This window comes from Balaenoptera ricei, chromosome 10 (assembly GCF_028023285.1).
Source record: "Balaenoptera ricei isolate mBalRic1 chromosome 10, mBalRic1.hap2, whole genome shotgun sequence".
Classification (NCBI taxonomy): domain Eukaryota; kingdom Metazoa; phylum Chordata; class Mammalia; order Artiodactyla; family Balaenopteridae; genus Balaenoptera; species Balaenoptera ricei.
Genome location: NC_082648.1, coordinates 26,171,289 through 26,195,000, shown reverse-complemented (window position 1 = coordinate 26,195,000; position 23,712 = coordinate 26,171,289). Strand labels below are relative to the sequence as shown.

Sequence of the window (23,712 nt, the reverse complement as noted above, 5' to 3'; positions counted from 1 at the left end):
CATTCTGTACAGTGAAAATTAGGAGTTCTTGAGAAATAATCCAAGTTGATATTAATATTTACAAACTACAAAGGATAGATGGGCATGAAGACTATCTGTATGGCCATTTGAATCATGAAATTTTTGTTTCTATTTCAACAAATGAAATTCAGTAATGATTGAGCATTGGCTGTGTCAGGGCTATATTAAGGAAGCAAAGATTAATCAGACATAGTAAAAGGCTTTCATGATACAAAGGGTGTTTGTAGATTTTTATAAATCTATGCAGATTAGTCTTCTTTACTGTCAATGATAGAAAGTTCAAACCTGTCATCTTAGATGGAATACTTCCTTTTATGGATTATCATTTTGTCTAGTATCATTTTATGGATTATCATTTCTAAAAATTACCTTGCAACAATTCAGGAAAGCTATGGCTATAATTTTCTCACAGATTATTTTGTTGGCCCATGAGAAAGTCTGTAGGGAAAATTGGTGAGTGATGAATAAAATTAAATATTCAGCCATTCATTTTAGATACTAGGATAATCAGGGAGCTGGTTAGCTCTGTCTTCTGCTCTTTCCACTGCTGTTAAACCCCAGTAAGCATCCTAAAGTTGATGCCCTCTTCTAGTGTGTTCAGTAGAGGTTTTCCAGTGTCACATAAACATGTATGTACACACACATTTAAATTTCATGCTGTTGCATAAAGTGTTTGAACATTGGTCATTTAAGGTATATATTCCTGATATTTTAAAAAGTTTTTTTTTTTTAATCAAAAACTGTTCTCTTCTTTACTATTGTGTCTCATCTGCGACCACCTCCACTTTGTGTGAACAGCAACTGTATTAGGAAGAACTGTGTTTAGTAGCATCCATTTTTAGCCTGCATTGCAGAAGGAGTTTCTAGGTGATAGTAGGACTTCTGACGAATTTTATAAACCTGAACTTTATATAACTTGAACTGAATTCATGTTCTGAATTTATAAATTCTGTACATGTTTTAAAAGAACCCCTTTTATTTATTCAGCAGTTCAGTGATAAGCTTGCTGTAGTGAAGGGCTCTGGAGATCAGGAATTGGAAGACTTGGACCGTGTTGTAGTGCAGCCTCTGACTGCATGTCCTTGGGTCCTCACAGCTGCTTTGGGCGTGGTTCTTTCCTTAGAAACAATCTTTTTTTTAAAATCAATATTTAAAAAAATAACTTCTCAGTTTTGTGGTATTTGTACAAAGACTTTCCGGGGTCTGAGATTATAAAATAAAATTTTTGCACACTCTTTTTTAGTTACTCTGTGGTTTCATTTTTTGTTGCTGTTGAAATATTTCCCTATCTGGAATTTATTTAGGTGTGAAGTTTAGTTAGGGAGCCACCTTAATTTTTTTCAGAGGGCTAGTCAGCTGTCCCAATACTGTTTTTTGGATAACTTACCATTTCTCTTCCAGTTGAAATGCACCTTTATCAAATATTAAAATATGTTTATGGCGTCTCTTGCTATATGGATGTTTTCAGTGTTCACTTAGTCAAGTCTGTTAATATTTGACAGGAGTCTTAATTTATTTGAAGAGCTAGTATGTGGAATAGTGTATAGACTTATTTTGATTAGTTCCACAGGTTAGAAGTAGGATAAATGGCTGGAAATCACAGTGAGACACCCTTCAGTTCAATATCACAAAGACCTATCTAAGAATTAAAACAGCTCGTGTGCTTTCTCACAAAATATTTACTTCTCTAAAAATCTGTTAATTTTTATCTCTATGACTTCTGCATTGGTTTTATGTCATGCCTAAAATGCCCATCCTGTTAACTTTAAAATTGTTTATGTTTTCCTATGTTTTCTCTTCCTATTTTCCTGTAGGTACTACTAAAAATTTTAGACCAATATAGGCAGAAAGAGTATGTAGCTCCCCGTGTTCTTCAGCAAGCATTCAACTATCTCAACCAAGGCGTTGTTCATTCTGTAACCTGGAAGCAGATGAAGCCGCACATACAGGTTAGTGTCAGGGAGCAGCTCTCGGAAATCATTCTCTGGTTAAATTTTCTGGACAGGGTAAGTGTTAACTAATCCCATATTTTATATTTAATATGTTTTTGTTTCCATTAATAATTTCAAATGAATGCAGTCTTATATCTGATATGAAGGGCTTGGAAATTTAGGTATTTGAGAAGAGTGAAGTTTTCAAGTTGTATGAGTTGGAAGGCTTGGATTTAGTTAATCTTGCTTGGAGTCTCATTTAGCCTCTGTTTCTCCTCTGTTAGGTCAGATAATATTTTTCTACCCTTCTTACCTAAAGGTTGCTAGGATCAAATGAGGTATTTTGTATGATAGCATTTTGAAAACAGTCACCAGGGCTCTACTAAGGTAGTGTTATTTTGCAGGAAATGCAGCCTGATACATGACCATTTTCTTTTGTAGGTATGAGCAAACAAGGTTTTTATTTCTCTTTTTAGATTGTTAAATTCTATAAAAGAAGTTGAAGTTTTCGGTTTTTATATCAGTTGTGTACTTAAAGGTAGAATCAGCATTGTTATTAAAGAATAAATCAGAATGAAAAATTATGGACCATTAATAAATAAATTAATATTTACATACAGATAATTTTGGGTAATTCAAAGATGTTAGGAACGGAATTTTTTTCCTCTCAAACTATGAATTCTTAAATTCTGTAATCTCTAAGTTGGTATCTAAAAAGTAAAGCAATTCTTTTACTTTGTCTTTGGTGTCTAGGATAGAATTTGTTTAGTGTTATCTTATTATAGGTCTTACAGATATTAGATCTTTTGCATTGTTTTCCGTGGACATTTTAATAATGTTTGCCTAATTCCCTTGATCAAATAGTGATTGGTTCTTTGCAATTAATAAAGATACAGATTTCATTTTATTTACTGTGTGCCTGTAAAGTAAGGGTGAACTGTGATAGCATTTTTTTCTACTTGATGCCTTTGGCCTTATTTTTACATGGCTGTAATGTAGGAGTAAGAAAACTCTGATTATTAGGCTGAATTTTTTTCTCTTAGAATTACTTAATTTGGAAGAAGTGATAAGAGCTAATTTTGTTCTTACATATGTAATTGTTAGAGCACGGAAGGGCTTGGTAGAGCATTAGCGGTAGTGAACATAGAGGCTATTAGATGTGATTTTTTTTCCCCCCACTGAAGCCTGCATTTGTAGGGTAGGAAATTAAGTTGTTGAAAATGGAAAAAGAGAAGAAAATGTTAATGTTGTTGAAATATTGACATTTAGGATCAAAATGGAAACGTAAAAATGTTCACAATAAGTAATATAATAGTAAATATAACCTTGGTTTGATATTTATTTCTCTTCCTTAAAGAATCAAGGTATGTTTAGGTATGTTTAATATTGATAGTAAAACTTTATTATCCCCGCTCTTGCTTCAAAGAATAACATTCATCTCTTTCTCTGTACCTTTAATCAATTGTTGTTTAAAAACAATCTTATGTTTAACTTCTTCTGCCCCCCACCCCTTACCCCCAAGGCTTCTGCTTTCCTGCTTTCACCTTAGCCAATGCAAGCTTAACAGAAAGATTAATATAACGGTTTGGAAAACTAACTTCATGAAGGCTTTCATTCTTGGTGTTCGCCAAATGTGAATAGTCTATACCCATTTGTTGTTTTGTTTTTTTCTCTTGTTAGAATATCTCTGAAGATGTGATTTTTTCTGTGATGTGTTATAAAGATGAAGATGAAGAGCTGTGGCAGGAAGATCCATATGAGTATATAAGGATGAAATTTGGTAATGGAGATGATTTTAGTCCTCATCAGTTCCTGGCTGTGTAAAGTAGTAGAACTAAATTTATACTTTTAAGCAGATTTTACTACTTTGTTAAATTCCCAGAGTTCTGCTTTGCACGATAAACTCTGAAACTCGTGAGAGTTTGATGTTCTGTTGACCCGACGGACTTGAGATGAAAAGCTGCGTTATTTGTCCATCCCTCTCATGGGTGCTGAAGCAGTCATGGAGCCATCTACGTATAACTCTTTCTGTTGTGATGCTGATCTGCAGGGACCATTCCTTTCTGTGCCTTTTGGGATACCTGTTTGTAGATTGGGTTGTTCTCAGTCCGGGAGATCCTTTGCATTTCTGCATATTTTAGGAGCACCCAAATTTAGTTTGCATCCTTAACCTAGGGACTGAGTATTCCACAGGGGAATGAGATTACTTCTGATGACCCCACTGTGTGGCCCAGTTCTCTGTGGGTCCTTTTAGCTTTGGATCTTCCAGGAAGCTGTTGAATTGTGTAGGTTGCCTAAGTTCATTCCCTTTTGTCACCAGTTTGAATTAAGCACTTCCTGGAGTACTCAGGTGCTTAGCATAGGAAGATGTTATTTGTGTACCTCTGTTCCTCCCACGGTGAAGAAGCTATCTGAGGGCAGGGACTTTATCTTACTTGCTTTAATTTGCATTCTCCATCCCTTCTACACCACTACATTCCTCTGCAAGTTCTTGGCCCTAGTCTGCCTTCAGTGAACGTTGAAACAAATAATTGATAAGACTAGCACTGACCAAGGCATGCTGAAGGTGCTGTGACCACAGTGCTTCCCCTTGTTGGGCCATATGTCTCTAGTTACTTGAGTTAAGCCTACTAGTATAGATGCTAGATTATTGCGCTATGATGTTTTCACAGTACTTTGTGTTTAGATTCTTTGATTCAGTAAGTGAGGAAGTGCCTCTTTCCTTTGGAGACAAAGTACAGGAAAAGCAAGTGAATGAGAAACAATATTTACCACTGCTTTATCCTTCCATTCTATCATTTCTATTTGAAAATCATTGTACATGTGCATGATTTATTAATTCCCCTTCCTAATGCTTTTGTTTTCCTAGTTTGCTTTGACAGAGCAGAATGGTTAACTGGTCTTTCTTCTTTTTTAAGGCATTTTTTAGTGTCTAGCTTTTCTATGATACCTGTTTTTATAACGTGCAGTGTATTTGTTTAACTTTCAGAAGGCTACCATTATTTTATTTATTCTTCATATCAAATAAGAAAGTATCTCAGTTCTTAGAAAATATAATAGTTAAGAGCTGTGTGTGTTGATTGATAGAATTTACATTTTATTGATTAAAAGAGAATATGGATAATTCAAGACTAGCTAAAGTGCCTTTTTTCCTTAATCATTTCCTTCTGTAGAATGCAGTGGGTATTACTTGATATGTGTATTTTACTTTTAGATAACCACTGGGGAGAACAATTACGTTATTAGTTTTCTTTTTATATTTTTGTCACGTGCAGTTATTTAATTAACAAAATACTCCTGTGTAAGTGTATTGACTGATATTAATAATGGTGTTTTTAGATTTGGTAAAAACTGAAGGAGCTCAGGCCTTCATGTTAAGACAGCCTGGATGTGAATGCTGGCCTGGTTGCTTACTCACTGTGTGACTGTGGGCAAATTACTTAACCTCTCTGAGATGGAGTGTCTTCAGCTATATCTTGTGTGTGTATGAGTGTCTATATGTATATTATCAGTTTGTTTCTTTCTCTTACTACGTAAGCTCCATGAGAACCTTTTTTGTTTGATTTTTGTATCCCCAGAGCCTAGAACAGTGCCTGGCACATAGTAAGCACTAAATAAATTTTTATTGTTTTTTGATAGAGGTAAAGCATTTTTCCTATCCTCAGTGAAACAGATATGCCTAATATATATTGTTTGTTTTAATATGATTATTTAAAAGGTCAACCTTTTAAATAACTATTTAAATATTTTAATAAACATTTGATATTTATTAAAATAAACATATTTAAATATGTGTTTATTTTGATAAATAACATTTAATTTAAATATTTAATAACTATTTAAAATATTTTAAAAACGTTTAAAATAAATATTTGATAAATATTGTTGTGCATGAGAGCAGTGATGATATATCTTTAGCTTTTTTATGCTGTAAACCAACGTTATATGTGGACTGTTTTATTTCTTGGTTTTGGAATAGTGGTCAATCAGGTTTAAAATCTATAATAAGTAGTTGTATTTTTGCTAACATGGTTTAAACTTTTAAAATCTTAGATATTTTCGAAGATTATGCTTCTCCCACCACAGCAGCCCAGACTCTCTTATATACTGCTGCAAAGAAAAGAAAAGAGGTATATAGTTATTCTTTTTAAATACAAAACTGAAAGGTGGCCTGTGATGATTTGACACTGTAATGAATGCCCCTAGTATTTGAAAAATTATGTTAGTAGTTACAATCTGTTACTTTAAAAATATTTTTCTGTCCTTGTTAAGGGAAAAGGAATATTTTGTTTTCTTAATTATAATTGCTTGATAGAACACAATAAAATGGCTTTATTTTTGAAAATTTGTACATCATATTTAATACAATAGTAAGGCAGTAAAAGTTCATGTAGACTAAAATGGTTTCTTCTGTTTCTTTAGGTGTTGCCAAAAATGATGGCATTCTGTTATCAAATCCTAACAGACCCGAACTTTGACCCTAGGAAGAAAGATGGAGCCCTGCATGTGATTGGTTCCCTAGCTGATATTTTATTGAAGGTTAAGCTACTCAAATTTAATTTACTTAATAACACTGTGTAGCACAGGCAAATGAGAGAATATGAAAGTTATGGATAATTTAAAACTGGTGACTTTCTGCATAATTGAATTGACTAATAAATATTTTTCTTTCCTTAATTAAAAAAATGACTTTTTTCGATAGTTCCATTTTTATTTATTTATTTTTTAACATCTTTATTGACGTATAATTGCTTCACAATGTTGTGTTAGTTTCTGCTGTATAACAAAGTGAATCAGCTATATGTGTACATATATCCCCATATCCCCTCCCTCTTGCATCTCCCTTCCACCCTCCCTATCCCACCCCTCTAGGAGGTCACAGAGCACCGAGCTGATCTCCCTGTGCTATGCGGCTGCTTCCCACTAGCTATCTATTTTACATTTGGTAGTGTATATATGTCAGTGCTACTCTCTCACTTTTTCTCAGCTTACCCTTCCCCCTCCCTGTGTCCTCAAGTCCATTCTCTACATCTGCATCTTTATTCCTGTCCTGGCCCTAGGTTGTTAAGAACCATTTTTTTGTTTTTAGATTCCATATATATGTGTTAGCATGTGGTATTTGTTTTTCTCTTTCTGACTTACTTCACTCTGTATGACAGACTCTAGGTCCATCCACCTCACTACAAATAACTCAATTTCATTTCTTTTTATGGCTGAGTAATATTCCATTGTATATATGTGCCACATCTTCTTTATCCATTCATCTGTCGATGGACACTTAGGTTGCTTCCATGTCCTGGCTATTGTAAATAGTGCTGCAGTGAACATTGTGGTACATGTTTCTTTTTGAATTATGGTTTTCTCAAGGTATATGCCCAGTAGTGGGATTGCTGTGTCATATGGTAGTTCGAAAAAAATGACTTTTTATTCATCACTTTTTCAGTATGAAAATGTTGCTGTATAAAAAAAGATACAAAATGACTTTAGTGTTATTTATTTCTAGAAAGATCAATCAATATCAAATTATATCTAAAGTACTATTTCTGTCTTGCTTTAAAACATGCAATATGTAGGTAAAATAATTTTACAGAATTGTAAATAGAAGTATATTAAGTGTAAGTCATAACAAATGTATTTTATTAGGAAGTGATTTTTACATATGAAAAAGACATTGGTAAGTTAAACTTAATTTCTGTCTCCTAACAGAAGAGTTTATTCAAGGACCAAATGGAATTATTGTTGCAGAATCACGTATTTCCATTATTATTGTCTAACCTGGGATACCTTCGAGCCAGAGTAAGTTTTCCATATTTCCATTATAGTATCTCGGAATCTTCATTTGTAAGTTAATTATTGAACTAAATATTTTTAGATAAGTTGACCTTTTACCACATATTGAGGCGAAATGAAGGCAATTAGAATGTCTTTTATGGTCACATAAGCTGAATAAAGAGCAAACTGGTGAATAAAGGAATTTATAGATTTTAATTCCAGCTGTTTTTTCCCCTAGCCTCACTTGCTGCATATGCAAAACATTCAGTGAGAGGGATGATGTTACAGCAATGGTACAATGTAGATTCATAAGCTGATTAATTTTTAGTGTCCAAAACAGCATGGAAATTATATTTTGGCTAAAAACTTGATTATGATTTCCAGTATAATAGATATGCCTTAATAAAATAGAGAAAATAATAATCCATGTAAATTTATTTGTGTTCTAAGTGTATATTATTTATAGAAATAATATATTTTATGGAGAAATAAAAATAGAACTTTAATTTAAGAGCCTAGTACTTATTTTTATAACTGTATCAACCCAACAAAATGTCTTGCTAAAAACCAATATATGTTAAAATGCCTTGTACACTCTAAAGCATTTTATAAACAGAAGATAATAGTCACTAAGGAAATATTTGTGTGAATGTAGATTAGCGATGTGGAGGGCACACAAGTATTTTTATAAGTAGGCTGTTATTTCTGCAGACTCTGTGAATTGTATTTCTCTTGTTAAGTCTTTAGCCATTCAAATTAATTACTGTCAATTGTGTTTTATGCACATAGAGAATTTTAAAAAATAATTGATTCTGTGGTTTAATAGTTTAAACTTTGGTAATTTACGCAAAGTTAAATTTCTTCGTGTCTTGTGTGAGTGGAAAAATCAAGTTTGTTAAGCCAGTTAGTGTAAGGGAAAATAATATTTCATTCATTTGTTGTGAAGACCAGTAAATGAATATCAGCATTGTTTGGTTCATAGTGCTTTTGCATATAAATAATAAATAAGTTATGAATCGTAATATTTATTAAAAGCATTGACAGGATTTCTTTTTTCAGAGACGCTTAAATTTGGCTCTGTTTTCTTTTTCCTGTGAATAATGATATTGCATAAAGGTAATTTAGAAGTAACAAAACTGCCTTTATTATAAGAAGTCTGGGAAATCCAGAAGTTAGCCACTAAGGCTAATATGCTTCTCTCCAAAAACAAATAAATAAACAAATAGCACTTGGTAGAATTAATGATATTTTACTTAGTAAGAAGTTCTTATATGTGTGGCATTATTACATAATGCCATAATCCTAATAGTTTCCTACTAACTTTTTTCTTATAACATAGTCCTGTTGGGTACTTCATGCATTCAGTTCTTTGAAATTTCATAATGAGCTCAACCTAAGAAATGCAGTTGATCTAGCTAAGAAGAGCCTGATTGAAGATAAGGAGATGCCTGTCAAGGTTGAAGCTGCCCTTGCTCTTCAGTCATTAATTTCTAACCAGACACAAGGTAAAGACAAAATTTTTAAATTTAAAAAATTTAAAATAAAAACACACCTTTTAGAGGGTGTATTTAATTTATTTTTTTGACATGGTCTTCTCAAGGAGTTTTGTTCACTTCCTTCCCTAACAAAGATGAGTCCCTAAGTCTTAAGGTTCAGGGTTTGGATTTTTGAGCTTTTGCCCCCTCAGAATTTTATAGGAGTTTATTCTTGCCACTTTTAGGAGTGTCTATTGACTGTGGTTTCCAGAAAAATTTTAGATTAGAAAAGAAGTTGATGATTAGTAGATGGGGAATCAAGAGACCTGGGGGTCTAGTTTTGATTGTGCTACTACCTTGCCATGTAGACCTGGGCAAGGCACATGATCTGTCAAGACTTAGATGCCATATGTTTAAATTTAGGGGGATTGGACTAGATGGCTTTAAGATTCCTTTCAGCTCTAGGATTCTATGATTCTGCTAGTTCTGAAAGTAGCAAGTAGCATTTCTAGTGAGTGATAACACATATCTCATTTGTTTGTTTAAAAGAATGTTCTGTTCAAAATTCAAATAAACCTTTGAAAGTAAATTGGGCTTTATGAAGAACGTGCACCTTTACCTCTATTCAACAGTGTTCCAATGGAAGGACAGTATTGCATAAGCACATGTGGGGAGAAGGGTGGTGAGAGATGGGGTGGGGGAGGGAACAGGCACATCAGTGTTGGGCATAGTCTTTATGTACATGATTTTTTATACTTGTATCTTGATGGCATATTCATGTTTGGTAAGTCGTGCTGATGACAGAGCACGTGTGTAATTAGAATTTCTCAGTGGGTGCTATTGGCATTTTGGGCAGGACAGTTCTTTACTGTGCTGAACTGATTATCCCTATGTTACTCATGGGAAAATTGATACATTGGTGAACATTATTTTGGTACAGCTTTGTAACTTACTCACTGTGAAGCAAATATGTTATCTAGAACCTATTACCCTGTGTTATTTGCCTTGTGACCAAGTTACTTTCCTTCACCACTTGTCAATGGCTAATTTTTTTACTGAGTTTGTGTTTTATTGCATTAGCTAAGGAATATATGAAGCCACACGTGAGGCCTATTATGCAGGAGCTGTTGCACATTGTTAGAGAGACAGAAAATGATGATGTTACTAATGTTATCCAGAAGATGATATGTGAATACAGTCAAGAGGTAGCCTCAATTGCTGTTGATATGACTCAACACTTGGTAAGACTGGGCGAAGTTTTATGTTAGTTGGTATAAAGGCTTTGAATAATCTAAATCAATTAAACTCCAAAATCTGGAGTTGAGTTTACATGTAATTGAAATGCTAATATAAAAATATTTGCTCTAATAATTCTGACAGTTAATAATTTCTATATATACTTTTCAGTTTTCCTAGATTTTGGATTTATTTATTTAATGACAACCAGAAGTTAATTATTTGCTATCTGATTGTAATAGCTAATATATATTCCACTTTAGTGACTAGATAAGGGAAAAATGGCTATGTTTAAAACATGACAGATTCTATCATTGATTCACTTGGCAAAGTGCATATCTTAAAGTTTGAGCAATGCTGACATTTGGATGTGTGACACTGCCCTTTTTTTTTTTAAAGAATTTATGTATTTATTTATTTATTATTTATTTTTGGCTGTGTTGGGTCTTCATTGCTGCGCATGGGCTTTCTCTAGCTGTAGCGAGTGGGGTCTACTCTTCATTGCAGTGCACGGGCTTCTCGTTGCAGTGGCTTCTCTTGTTGCGGAGCATGGGCTCTAGGTGCGCAGGCTTCAGTAGTTGTGGCACACGGGACTCAGTAGTTGTGGCTCGGGGGCTCTAGAGCTCAGGCTCAGTAGTTGTGGTGCACGGGCTTAGTTGCTTCGCGGCAGGTGGGGTCTTCCTGGACCAGGGCTCGAACCTGTGTCCCCTGTATTGACAGGTGGATTCTTAACCACTACACCACCAGGGAAGCCCGACACTGCCCTTTTGCTAACTTATAGAGAAGGGCGGGTATAGCAGTACTAATTGTTGAATGTGTTTGCTATTTTCATAGGCTGAGATATTTGGCAAAGTTCTTCAAAGTGATGAATACGAAGAAGTTGAAGACAAAACCGTAATGGCTATGGGAATTTTACATACCATTGATACTATCTTGACAGTTGTAGAAGATCATAAAGAGGTAGGATTTCTTTGTGTTTTATTATGTCATTATAGTAACTGAAATTTATATGATCACTGGTGATGAATTTTAAAGTCTTATCCTTTAAATTGCTATTTATGTTGCTGGATTTTAAAAATTACCCTCAAATTTTAAAGAAAAGTGTTAAAATGATTGAAGGGAAATATTACATGTGGTTTTAAAGTATATAGTATATCTCTTTGTGCTAAGCTTAGTTCAGTTCATCACATCTCCTATGTGCCAGGCTAGGTTTAGGGGGATATCACATTGAATAAGACATGAGCCCTGCATTTTGGAATCCATAGTCTGGCCTTCTTGGCAGAGAGAGACTGCCATTCAATCACGGTGGCAAATTTTAAATAATGGAACAAAATGCTGATGTAACAAATGTCTGAGAATGGAAGGGAAGAAGAGCTTAAAACATCATCTTTCCTAAACTGAGTTCCAGAACAATATTGGGATAAGAATTTGTGCAAACATTTGTTAAGTGCTCTCATATCCGTTAGCTGACAGAATGTTACTATGTCACCCTGCCATAGAGCAGGTAATGGTAGTGTCCTTTTGCAGAAGTGGAAAACAAGGTTCAAGTAGTATCAAGAGTCTGAATCATGTTCACAGAGCTAGAAAGTTGTAGATTTGGGGTTGCAGTCAATTGATATATCCTGATAATATGTCAGTTAATCCCTACCTAAAACCTGCTGCTCTCTTCCCCAAGTATTATATATTATAGAGCCTCTACTTAACTCAAATTAGATTTGTGTTCATTACTTCTGTGAGCACGGTTGACTTGTTTGGCAATGATGGCAGCTCTCATTTTGTACAGTGGGACTTAGGAAGCAGGTGCTGGTTCTTTAAATAGCATTGTTAAACCCTGTGGCTGTTGACTTATCCTGTGTTTATCACATACCAATGGACACTTACCAGGTTCTTAAAAATGGTTCAGTTTTCTTCTCCTGGGCAGGGCTTCCCTTGCCTAAAAGGCTTAGTGTGAATTTTTATTTCCGTATTCATTATTGTATTGTTGTGTCCTTGTTGAAACAGTATGGGCCTATCGGTAAAAGTGAGATTTCCAAGTTAAGTTACATGTCTACTTAAGGATTATTCTTTCACCTTATATGTAGAACTTATATTTTAAATTTGAAGAGAACTTAGACATCGCCTTGTCAAGTTTTCCCAAATGTGTGTGTATGGAGGATGGGCAGTAGTAGAATGAGCAGCGGGATTAGTTTGAAGACAAAACAGCATTTTATCTTTTTGTTTTAATTTTTAAATTCTTGATATTAACTTTATTTTGAATTTCAAGTAAAGTTAAAGGAGCATGTGACCTTATTGTGATTATCAAGGGAGGCATGGGTTAAAATTGAGATGCACTAATCAAATCCAGCTTCCTTAACCTACAGATGAAAAAACTTAAAGCCTTCAGCTAAATGGCTTTACCAAGGTCATAGGTAACTAGAGGCAAAACAAGGACTGGAATCTTGGTCTCCTGACTACCAGTCTTATGATTTTGAACTTTGACTTACTAAAAGCAAACTTTGAAAACAAGATTTCCTTAAAAGGAGTATTTACACGTGTACAAATACTTAATGTATGAAGAGCAGAATTAGAAATCTGGAACAGATGCTTAGTATTTTTATGGCTTAAGTCTTCACATTGAAATCCTAGATATATTAGGAATTAATTTTGGTATAAAATATGAGATAAGGAAGTAATTTAATTTGTAATTTTATTATGAATGTAACTGCCACTTCTATCATTAGTCTACTTTTCAGAATTTCCTGGTTATTCTTGCACGTTTAATTTTTCACATGAAGTTTAGAATTCTCAATTTCTCTTCTCAGAAAAGTCCTGTTGGTATTTTTATTGAGATAATATTAAAGTTATAGATTAAATTAAGAGTTATGATAAATTTTAAACTAAATGTTTAAAATATGTCTTTAGGTTACTCAGCAGTTAGAGAATATCTGTCTACGGATCATTGATCTTGTTTTACAGAAACATGTAATTGGTAAGTTCAAAGGTAGAATAAAAAGGTAAATTGGGACTATTTTTAAATTTGATGAAAAATGCATTTTAGCCCTTCAGATTCAACAAGATGGACAGTTTTGAGAGAGAGAGGCTTGCATTCTGTTCAATTTTTAGATATACTTTCTGATAATAGGCATCCAGATTTTCATTTAGAGGTAAGCTTAACATATCCAGTTAAGAATTTTTGGTCTTGGAGTTTTCAAAGAACAGAGAATTTAAAGTTTTTTAGAAAGGAGGAACTGGGATGAGGTTCAGGTGAGGTTACTTTAATCTGGGATTGAAAAATGTGAAATGATAGACATATATCCTATCAGAAGTGTGCATTAATTGTTGTTCTGTTATCTGTTATGGTGCCTGACTGCTGAGTAGAATCAGTAGCTAATGCTGGATGTTATACACTGATTGGAATTTGTAGAGGAGGCAACTTTTTCATAGTATCCAAGCATTTTGAAGATGCCAGCCCCAAATCTTGTGGGCATGAGGGAAGTGCAGCCTGTATAGTGTATAGATAGAAAGATGGAACAAAAACATGTTACTGCCTAAGAGCAGTTGTCCCCAAACTTTTTATCATTCACACCATTAGTAAAAAATTGAGCATGTACTTCTAATATATGTGAATAATATTTGACTACCTATTTATAGGCAATATACATGTTACTATACTACATTTACATACATAAAAATAGAAATGTAAAAACATGAGATTAAATATAAATATATATGTATATATCCACTAAATGTTCTAATAGCATTCTTCTCCCATCTCAGTGGATTATCCTGCACCCTGCCGAGGGTACTCCTTACTTTTGAAATAGTTGCTATAAAGCAGTAGTTCTAAGACTTCGGTGTGCATAAGAATCCCTGAGGATCTAGTAAAATGAAGATTCCTGGACCATAATTCAAAAGATTCTGATACACTCAAAAAGAGTATATTCACTTATGTCCTTATTCATGGAAGAGATTGTAACTGAAAATTCTCCATTAAAAAAAATTTTTTTAAGGACTTCAAACGTGAATTTTTAAAATTGATTTACAATATTATATTAGTTTCAGGTTTACAATGTAGTAATTTGATATTTTTATAGAATATGCTACATACAAAGTTATAAAATATTGACTGTATTCCCTGTGCTGTGCATTACATGCTTGTAATTTATTTATTTCAGGTGAAGGGGATTAAGAGATACAGATTACTAGGTATAAAATAAATAAGTTACAAGGATGTAATCTCCATTTAAATTTAAAGTAAAGTAATCTTGAGGAAAAAACTGTAAAGTAAAGCCAAGTAGTTTATACCAACCTTCTGTAATCTGCCTACACCAAATATTTAATTTGAGCAATTACAACATCAGGATGTTAAAAAAAGGAAAGGGGCCTATTTCTTGGGTGCTGTGGGCAGAGGAGAAAGCCATGGTTTCAGCTGCCTGTCTCCTCTAATCTCATCCCTAGTCCCAGGGTGATAGCTCATCTCTCTTATGTTTTCAGCTGTGATGCACATAATGTTAGTGGCCCTTTTTTGAACCAATACTTGGCTATGCAAGATCTCAGATTAAGAAAAAACAACAACCAAACTTGTTCTGGAAGATGTCATGGGCTGAATCTGTTAATCCAGGACCCCCGCCACAGCAGTTTGACCGTGTTATGTCCATGGTCCAGTCTCTTTCTATTGTCCCACTTCTCCCTCCCTCCTTTGCCTGTTTTCATTGCTAATTTACTCATGAAGTTGATTTATTATTAGAAGCCAGGCTTAGCTGTTACTGATTTAACTGTTCTATCTTATGCAGTAAGTCAAAGTTAGTAAAACCATCCTACCCTAATAGTCAGTCTTCTTGGTTGAGAATAAATGAAAAAACTTCTGGTCAATTTGAGCAGAAATGGAATTTAGTGGAAGGATAGTCATAGCACACCAAAGCAGTGGGAAGGCTGGAGTTGGCCAGAGCCAGCCAGGATTCTGCCATAAAAGTGGTCTGCTTAGAAGGCCAGTGCTGCCTTTGTCAACACTGGGTCCTTGGCTGCTACCATAGTCCAGACTCCAACACAGACCCTGTCCCCCCCACCTGCTGCCCCCCAAAACTGGAACAGCTTTGTGCCTTCTAGTTTCTCCTTCAAGATTCAGAGTCCTGGTCTTGAGCATCTGAGTAGCCAGGTAATGCACACATGCCGTAGCTGTCACGAATGTGAAAGGAAATATTTCTATCTTTTAGGCTTCACTTTAGGAAGAGGCATTTGCTTTCCTGAACAGAACTCTCAGAAATTTTATATTCAGACAATTAGTTGTATTTCAAATGATTGTCTTACATAACAAATTATTTCCCAATATCTATGATTTCCGTCTTACTTTGCTTTTGGTAAGGCATATATCTGTATTACTAGCTTTTGAATGTATTGTTTTAAATAATGTTACAAAAAAAATTTGTTCAAACTTCCAGGGTGAATATTAGTTCCTTTTAATAAGAAGGGAAAAAAATAATAAACTTTGAAGTTAGACTTTTTTGTTCAGTGACATGGTAGGAGTTATTTGAAATTTTTGTATTGAGGTTTGTGTTTTCTGATTGTATGTTTAGATATAATTTGCTTTTGAGTGAGGGTAATAATAATAAATATGTGTACAAATGCAAGAACATTCCCTTTGGACTCTTCTACTTTGAGTATAATTGTCTTGAGGTAAATTAAGAAATACTGTACAAATTTTACAAGCTTTGTAAATTGACGAAATACTGTCCAGTATATAGTTTGTAAAAATATGTGAGACAGACAGATATTTTCACCTAGATTAATTAAGCTCTCTGAAGAACATTAATTATTTGTAAATTTAAAATCCTGTGTAGGAGCCACATACAATAATCTGTTCCTTCTTGTATCCATTTCTAATATAGTTTTATACATATATATATAAACTATACTTTCTATATTACAAAATATAAAAAATATAATTTTTCAGTATTATAAGTAAGTTTAGTAAAAACAGATCTTTGGCTTGTCTTATTGAGTAGGGGGCAGATCTTGGTAAGAAACGGGAGGTGGCAAATAGATGTAGCTGAAGATGTGAATGCTGAGAAACAGATGCTCAAAAGTACGTTAGATATAAAACATGTGTGAGTGTATAGCCTAAATCCTCTTCTGAGTGGTCTTTGTGTTTAATTTTTGCTATTTCCTGGGATTCTAACTAGAGATTTTCTTCTTTTTAGAATTCTATGAAGAAATTCTTTCACTGGCATATAGTTTAACCTGCCATGGTATTTCTCCTCAAATGTGGCAACTTCTAGGTATATTATATGAGATTTTTCAGCAGGATTGTTTTGAATATTTTACAGGTATGACTTTGACCATGTAACATTTTTGCTTTTCTGTGTCTACATAGATATTATTTTCGAGTAAAGGATGGTGCTATCATAGGAGTGTTTTTCAGCCCTAGGAATAGAGGTAGTAGGAGGGAGACCATATTGCCTACTGTATCTTGAATTACTTTGCAGTCAGAGTATATATCCATATATTTATTAATATTTTCTGAATATCGACTATATTCCAAGTATTGTTCTAAGCTCAGCAATACATCAGTGAACAAAATAGACAGCCCTTGCCCTTTTGACACTTCCATTCTAGTGGGGGGAGGGAGAGGGTAGGAAACACACAGCCAAGTAAGCAAATATACAGTATGTCAGATGGTGATGAGTGCTATGGAAAGAAAGAAGAAAATTAATAACAATCACTATAATAAATGATGAGCATTTTAGTCTTTCTGATCCACATTTTCCTCATTTATAAAAAAGGTGGATTTAACACTTTCATTTCTAGCATTTTGTGGTTGCAAGGGAAGATAGTAATGTGTCAGTGCTACAGAAATATGCTTTCAGTGGTAATAATTTATTTCTACTTCTCTTACTCAAGTCTCACTGGGATTTTGAATTTTTTTCCAGACATGATGCCTCTTCTGCATAATTATGTGACAATAGATACAAATACTTTACTATCAAATCCAAAGCATTTAGAAATACTTTTTACAATGTGTAGAAAGGTAAGCATGTCCTAATCATTTGTCATAGTGATTCTTACTAATGGTTTACTTACTAATGTTTACTTACTAATGTTGTATTTTACTTCAGGTACTCTCTCAATTTGTTTCTTATACATTTAGTTCTATATTGCTCTCATCAACATATATTTGTCATTTTGTATTTTCAAATGGAGTTTGGAATTATAATCTGAAAATTTCATATTGTGTGTTATACTTAAGAATATTTGCTACTTTTATAGCTGTGTACTTTATAATGCTTAGGTAAATAATTTCCTTTGTGTTTTTTCTTTCAAAAATGCAGACTTGCTCCTTGATTAAAAAAGAGTGCTAGAAAAATACCACACAGTTTGTCAATTATTGATTTTTCTTTTAATTGAATGTATATATTAGAAGACACTAGATATAGGTAATTTGAACATAAATAACATAAGACAAAAAATTGGAATAGTTGGAAAAACAGCATCATTTAGCTCAATACAAGATAATTGGTAAGCCACATAATGGCTACTGTTGTATTTATGCACAAACATGATTGTCTACTATGTTCTCTTTGTCACAAGTTAGATTTGGCCCTCTTGGTTATATCTGGTAATCATTGATGAGTAATGCTTTCCTCCTCTTTTAGGTGAATATTTGTATCAATATATACATAAATATAAAACTGTATTGCATAGAGATGGCAGATTTTAGAAAGCTCAAATAGCCAGAAACCTAAGTTTGGCCTTGGAGTTGGGAGTAAGATAGCTAGTGTACAACCTATTTTCCTCCCTAGAAGAGATGTGTACCAGACTCTGTTAAAAGCGCTGAACTGATAATCAGTTTATCTGATGGAGGTCTCAGTTAAGTTATAAAGAGCCTGAGAGATTTTGGGAAGTCACTAAGTTTCATCACATGTAAACAGCAAGAGTAGAATCACGATTTTTGAAGATTCATATAGCTCTGTAATAACCCAGCTTGTTAAGTCGTAATCACCTGTCTGTCTTCAGTTTTTTCCTAAGTTATAGAGACAGCTGCTAGTGAGGGAAAGGGGAAGAGAAAGCAAAGGTAGAAAACATAACAATCCTACATGGTCCTTTATAACTCACAGTTGCTCTGTATTATAGCAGATATAGTAAAAGTGACATTCACAGTGATGTCCTTCTACTTGTTGAGTAGTTAAATATATTTTGTATTTCTGGTCTTATTATTGAACTCTTACTGTACACTGGTATTTCCTAAGCACTTTATACACATGAATTTATTTAATCTTTACAACATTATATCACCTTTTGTCAAAGAGGAGACAGGCATTTTGCATTGTGCCTGAGGTTTAGAAAACTGACCTAGTCACATAGCTGTTATGTGTTGGATCCGGATTTGAATCCTGGTTATCTGGCTCCAGAGCCCATTTTTTAAGCTACTGTACTATATTTTGTTTCTCTTCCTTTTGTCCTTTTGGGACAAAACCTCAAACCAACAAAACCAGCAAACAAAGAAACCAAGTAAATGCAATTTGGGGAAAAGGGGCTGATTTTTTTCTTTCTGTATCATATAATCCTATGACATAAGTATATTACTGTATTCCTTTTTACAGATGGGGACTAAGGTACAGAGGTTAAATATTGGGTGGGCCAAAAGGTGCGTTTGGTTTTTTCCGTAAGATGGCTCTAGTAGCGTTTAGTTGTCTTTAACTTCATTTGAAACAATTTTGTTAAGATTGTATGTGACAGCTGTCATATCACCGCGAGTTTAAAAAAAGACTTATCAAAATTGGTGAATTTTTGTGTAGCCATTTTAATATTGAAGATGGAAGAAAAACAACATTTTTGGCATATTAAACTTTATTATTTCAAGAAAGGTAAAAACGCAACTGAAATGCACAAAAAGATTTGTGCAGTGTTTGGAGAAGGTGCTGTGACTGACCAAACGTGTCAAAAGTGGTTTGCGAAGTTCCGTGCAGGAGATTTCTTGCTGGCTGATGCACCACAGTCAGGTAGACCAGTTGAAGTTGATAACGATCAAATCGAAACAATAATTGAGAACAATCAACATTATACCACGTGGGAAATAGCCGACATACTCAAAATATCCAAATCAAGCGTTGAAAATCATTTGCACTAGCTTGGTTATGTGAATTGCTTTGATGTTTGGGTTCCACGTAAGTTAAGTGAAAAAAACCTTCTTGACCATATTTCTGCATGCGATTCTCTACTGAAACGTAATGAAAACGTTCTGTTTTTAAAACAAATTGTGATGGGCAATGAAAAGTGCATACTGTACAACAATGTGGAACGGAAGAGATCGTGGGGCAAGCAAAATGAACCACCACCAACGGCACCAAAGGCTGGTCTTCATCCAAGGGAGGTGATGTTGTGTATATGGTGGGATTGGAAGGGAGTCCTCTATTACAGCTCTCCCCAACACTTTTGGCACCAGGGACCGGTTTCGTGGAAGACAGTTTTTCCACGGACCGGGGGCGGGGTGGGGGAATGGTTTTGGGATGATTCAAGCGCATTATATTTATTGTGCACTTTATTTCTATTATTATTACATTGTAATTGATAATGAAATAATTATACAACTTACCATAATGCAGAATCAGTGGGAGCCCTGAGCTTGTTTTCACTTGCCACTCACTGATAAGGTTTTGATATGAGTCTGCAAGCAACTGATTTATTATGGTCTCTGTGCAGTCAAACCTCTCTGCTAATGATAATCTGTATTTGCAGCCACTCCCCAGTGCTAGCATCACCGCCTCAGCTCCACCTCAGAGCATCAGGCATTAGATTCTCACAAGGAGCACGCAACCTAGATCCCTCGCATGCGCAGTTCACAGTAGGGTTCACGCTCCTATGAGAATCTAATGCCACCGCTGATCTGACAGGAGGCGGAGTTCAGGTGGTAATGCGAGCGATGGGGAGCGATGGGACCAGTGGACCGCTACTGGTCCGTGGCCTGGGGTTTGGGGACCCCTGCTCTATTATGAGCTCCTTCCAGAAAACCAAACCGTTAATTGCAACAAGTACTGCTCCCAGTTAGACCAACTGAAAGCAGCCCTCAATGAAAAGAGTCCAGAATTAGTCAACAGAAAACACATAATCTTCCATCAGGATAACGCAAGAGCACATGTTTCTTTGATGGCCCGGCAAAAACTGTTACAGCTTGGCTGGGAAGTTCCGATTCATCTGCTGTATTCACCAGACTTTGCACCTTTGGATTTCCATTTATTTTGGTATTTACAAAATCTCTTAATGGAAAAAATTTCAATTCCCTGGAAAACTGTAAAAGGCACCTGGAATAGTTCTTGGCTCAAAAAGATAAGAAGTTTTGGGAAGATGGAATTATGAGGTTGCCTGAAAAATGGCAGAAGGTAGTGGAACAAAAGGGTGAATACGTTGTTCAGTAAAGTTCTTGGTGAAAATGAAAAATGTGTCTTTTATTTTTACTTAAAAAACTGAAGGCACTTTTTGGCCCACCCAGTAGCTTTTCTAAAAACACAGCTCATAAACGGTAGAGCTAGGATTTAGACCAAGGCATTCTGGTTCCAGAGCCCACATGTTTAGAATCTAGATCTAGAAACACTGCTCTAGAGGTAGAATTTTAAGTTTATGTAAATAGGGTTGGTTCTTGGTTTTGCTAGCTACCTGCTTATGTTTCAGCTCACTGATCCATCTGTCTTCCAGCTTCTACAGTTTTATAGCTGTCTGTTTTTTCTTTTTCTCTGTCTTTGTGGATATATGCCTCTAAAATATCTTTACCTTTATTTTAATGGCCTTTGGGAAGGGATAAAATTGAATGGGGATGTTCAATCTGTCATCTTTATCTGGAATATCTTTTAAATTCAGTTTTCTTAAATTGTATTTGTCTAGGAAATTATCCAGTTCATCTAAGTTTTCAAATATATAAGGAATATAATATTCTTCATAGTATTCTCATTTTTAATCTTTCCTTTATCTGTATTTATGTCTTTCATAATGTTTTAAAATTTTGCTTTCTTTGCTTTTTAAAAATAATTTTGGCAAAAGTCTACTTCATTAAGTCTTTTTTTTAATGAATCTATTTTTGATTTCTCTTTGTTTTACCTCTTTTTGTTTATATTCCTAATTTCTATCTTACTTTTATTCTCTGGGTTAAGTCTGTTCTTTTTCTTATGTCTTGTGTTTGAACCCTTATTAATTTTTCCGTATTTCTTTATTTCTAATATAAGCATGCCTCTACTCTATAAATCTCTCTTCTGGGAACCTTATTATAAGGCTGCTGTATTTGGTGTATGAACATGTTCATATCAGTGAAAATACAGAATTGACATTAGGGGAACAGGCTGGTAAGCTTTGTTATACTCATCTTCTGTAATACTGTATAGTCCTAAATGGTTATAATGTCTATGGAAAGTACTTCAAATTATGAAGTCCAAATGAGGAAATTAAAAGGTGTGTAATATTAAATTTATGGTTTCATTATGAAAAAATGGGTGCATATAGACAAGAATTCAAAAGGAACAGAAAAACACAGGGTTTATTTAATTGTTTAAGGAGAAGGTTATTTTGTTTTCTTTTGATTTCATTGTATTTTACTGTTTTGATGCATTCCCTAAAGGGAAGCTTCATTTGTCTAGACAGTTAACTCATATAGCCTATTTTATTAATCCAAAGTTAAATAAGTGAATTATTATACCTTATAAGGAATCAGAGTAGATAAAGTAGATAGATGAACTTCATTTTGAACTTCCGTCTTTGGGTTGGCAAGGTAAACTTATGATGCAAGCAACGCTGAGATTCTAGTGGCTGAATTTTTATGTGATATTTACTTCATGTAGACTTGATTAAATGTTTTGCAATTGCTGTTTACTGCTGAGTGAAATTTTAATTACTGCAGGTACTATGTGGAGATGCAGGAGAAGATGCAGAATGTCATGCAGCCAAACTTCTTGAAGTCATCATTCTTCAGTGCAAAGGAAGGGGAATTGATCAGGTAATATATGTATAAAAACATCCTACTTGATGTTTACATTTAAAATGTGCATGTCTGATTGATGTTTTGTTTATATTGTGATGGAAAATTATAAAGATAGCCTATAGTTTGTGTTTACTGGTACAGATCCTATGACAAAAATACCCAATGCAATTTGGCATCATATTTAAGAAACCATTGCTAAATTCACGTTCACAAAGATTTTCCTCTGTTTTCGTCTAAGAGTTTTATGGTTTTAGCTCTAACATTTAGGTCTTTAATTCATTTTGAGTTAGTTTTTGAATATGGTTTGCGGAAGGGGTACAAATTCATTATTTTGCACATGGATATCAAGTTGTCTCAGCACCATTTGTTGGAAAAAAACTATTCTTTCCCCATTGAATTATCTTGGCACACTTTGTGAAATCAATAGACTGTAAATGTGAGGATATATTTCTGGATTCTCATTCAGATTTGATGAATTTTTTTGTGCTTAATCCAGGACTGCAGTATCTTTATTACTGTAGCTTTGTAGTAAATTTTGAAATTAGGAAGTTTGTGTCCTCCAATTTTGTTCCTATGTAAGATTGTTTTGGCTATTCTGGTCCCTTGAATTTCCATATGAATTTTAGGATCAGCTTGTCAATTTGAGCAAAGAAGCCAACTGGGATTGTGATAGGCATTGTGCTAAATCTGTAGATCACTTTGGGAAGTATTGTCACTTTGGGAATATTTAGTCTTTCAATTCCTGAACATGAGATGTCTTTCCTTTTATTTAGGTCATCTTTAATTTTTTTCAAAAATGTTTTGTAGTTTTCAAGTACAAGTTTCTTTCGTTAAAATCTCACTAAAATATTTTATCCTTTTTAATGATGTTGTAAATGGTATTGTTTTCTTAATTTTATTTTCAAGTTTTTTATTGCCTGTGTTTAGAAATGCATTTTTTCTATATTTATCTTGTTTCTTGCAACCTTGCCAAATTTGTTTATTAGTTTTAATAGAGTTTCAGAGAATTTCTTAGGATTTTCTGTACACAAGGTCATCTCATCTGCAGATAGAGTTTTACCTTTCCAACTTGGGTGCTTTTTATTTTATTTTTCTTGCCTAATTGCCTTGGCTAGAACCTTCAGTGCAATGTTGAATGGATGTGGCGAGAGGAGACATTTTGTCTTGTTCCTGATCTTAGGGGGGGAAGCATTCCTTTCACCATTAAGTCTGATGTTAGCTGTGGGTTTTTCATAGATGTCTTTTATCAGATTGAGTGTGTTCCTGTTTATTCGTGGTTTTTTGAATGTTTTGATCATGAAAGCGTGTTGAATTTTATCAAATGCTTTTTCTGCATCTA

The 23,712-nt window shown here is 34.2% G+C and overlaps 1 protein-coding gene across 1 annotated transcript in view; it reads left to right on the top strand.

Moving 5' to 3' along the window:
• The window catches only part of IPO8 (importin 8), a 68,308-nt gene that overhangs the window by 21,976 nt on the left and 22,620 nt on the right, over positions 1–23,712 (top strand). Inside the window, exons 9-20 of the mRNA XM_059935566.1 lie at positions 1,836–1,970; positions 3,633–3,732; positions 6,006–6,082; positions 6,375–6,491; positions 7,659–7,748; positions 9,064–9,229; positions 10,280–10,440; positions 11,270–11,395; positions 13,337–13,403; positions 16,612–16,737; positions 17,341–17,438; positions 22,293–22,388. Coding sequence (XP_059791549.1) covers positions 1,836–1,970; positions 3,633–3,732; positions 6,006–6,082; positions 6,375–6,491; positions 7,659–7,748; positions 9,064–9,229; positions 10,280–10,440; positions 11,270–11,395; positions 13,337–13,403; positions 16,612–16,737; positions 17,341–17,438; positions 22,293–22,388 — 1,359 coding nt within the window. The remainder of the gene's footprint in view (positions 1–1,835; positions 1,971–3,632; positions 3,733–6,005; positions 6,083–6,374; positions 6,492–7,658; positions 7,749–9,063; positions 9,230–10,279; positions 10,441–11,269; positions 11,396–13,336; positions 13,404–16,611; positions 16,738–17,340; positions 17,439–22,292; positions 22,389–23,712) is intronic.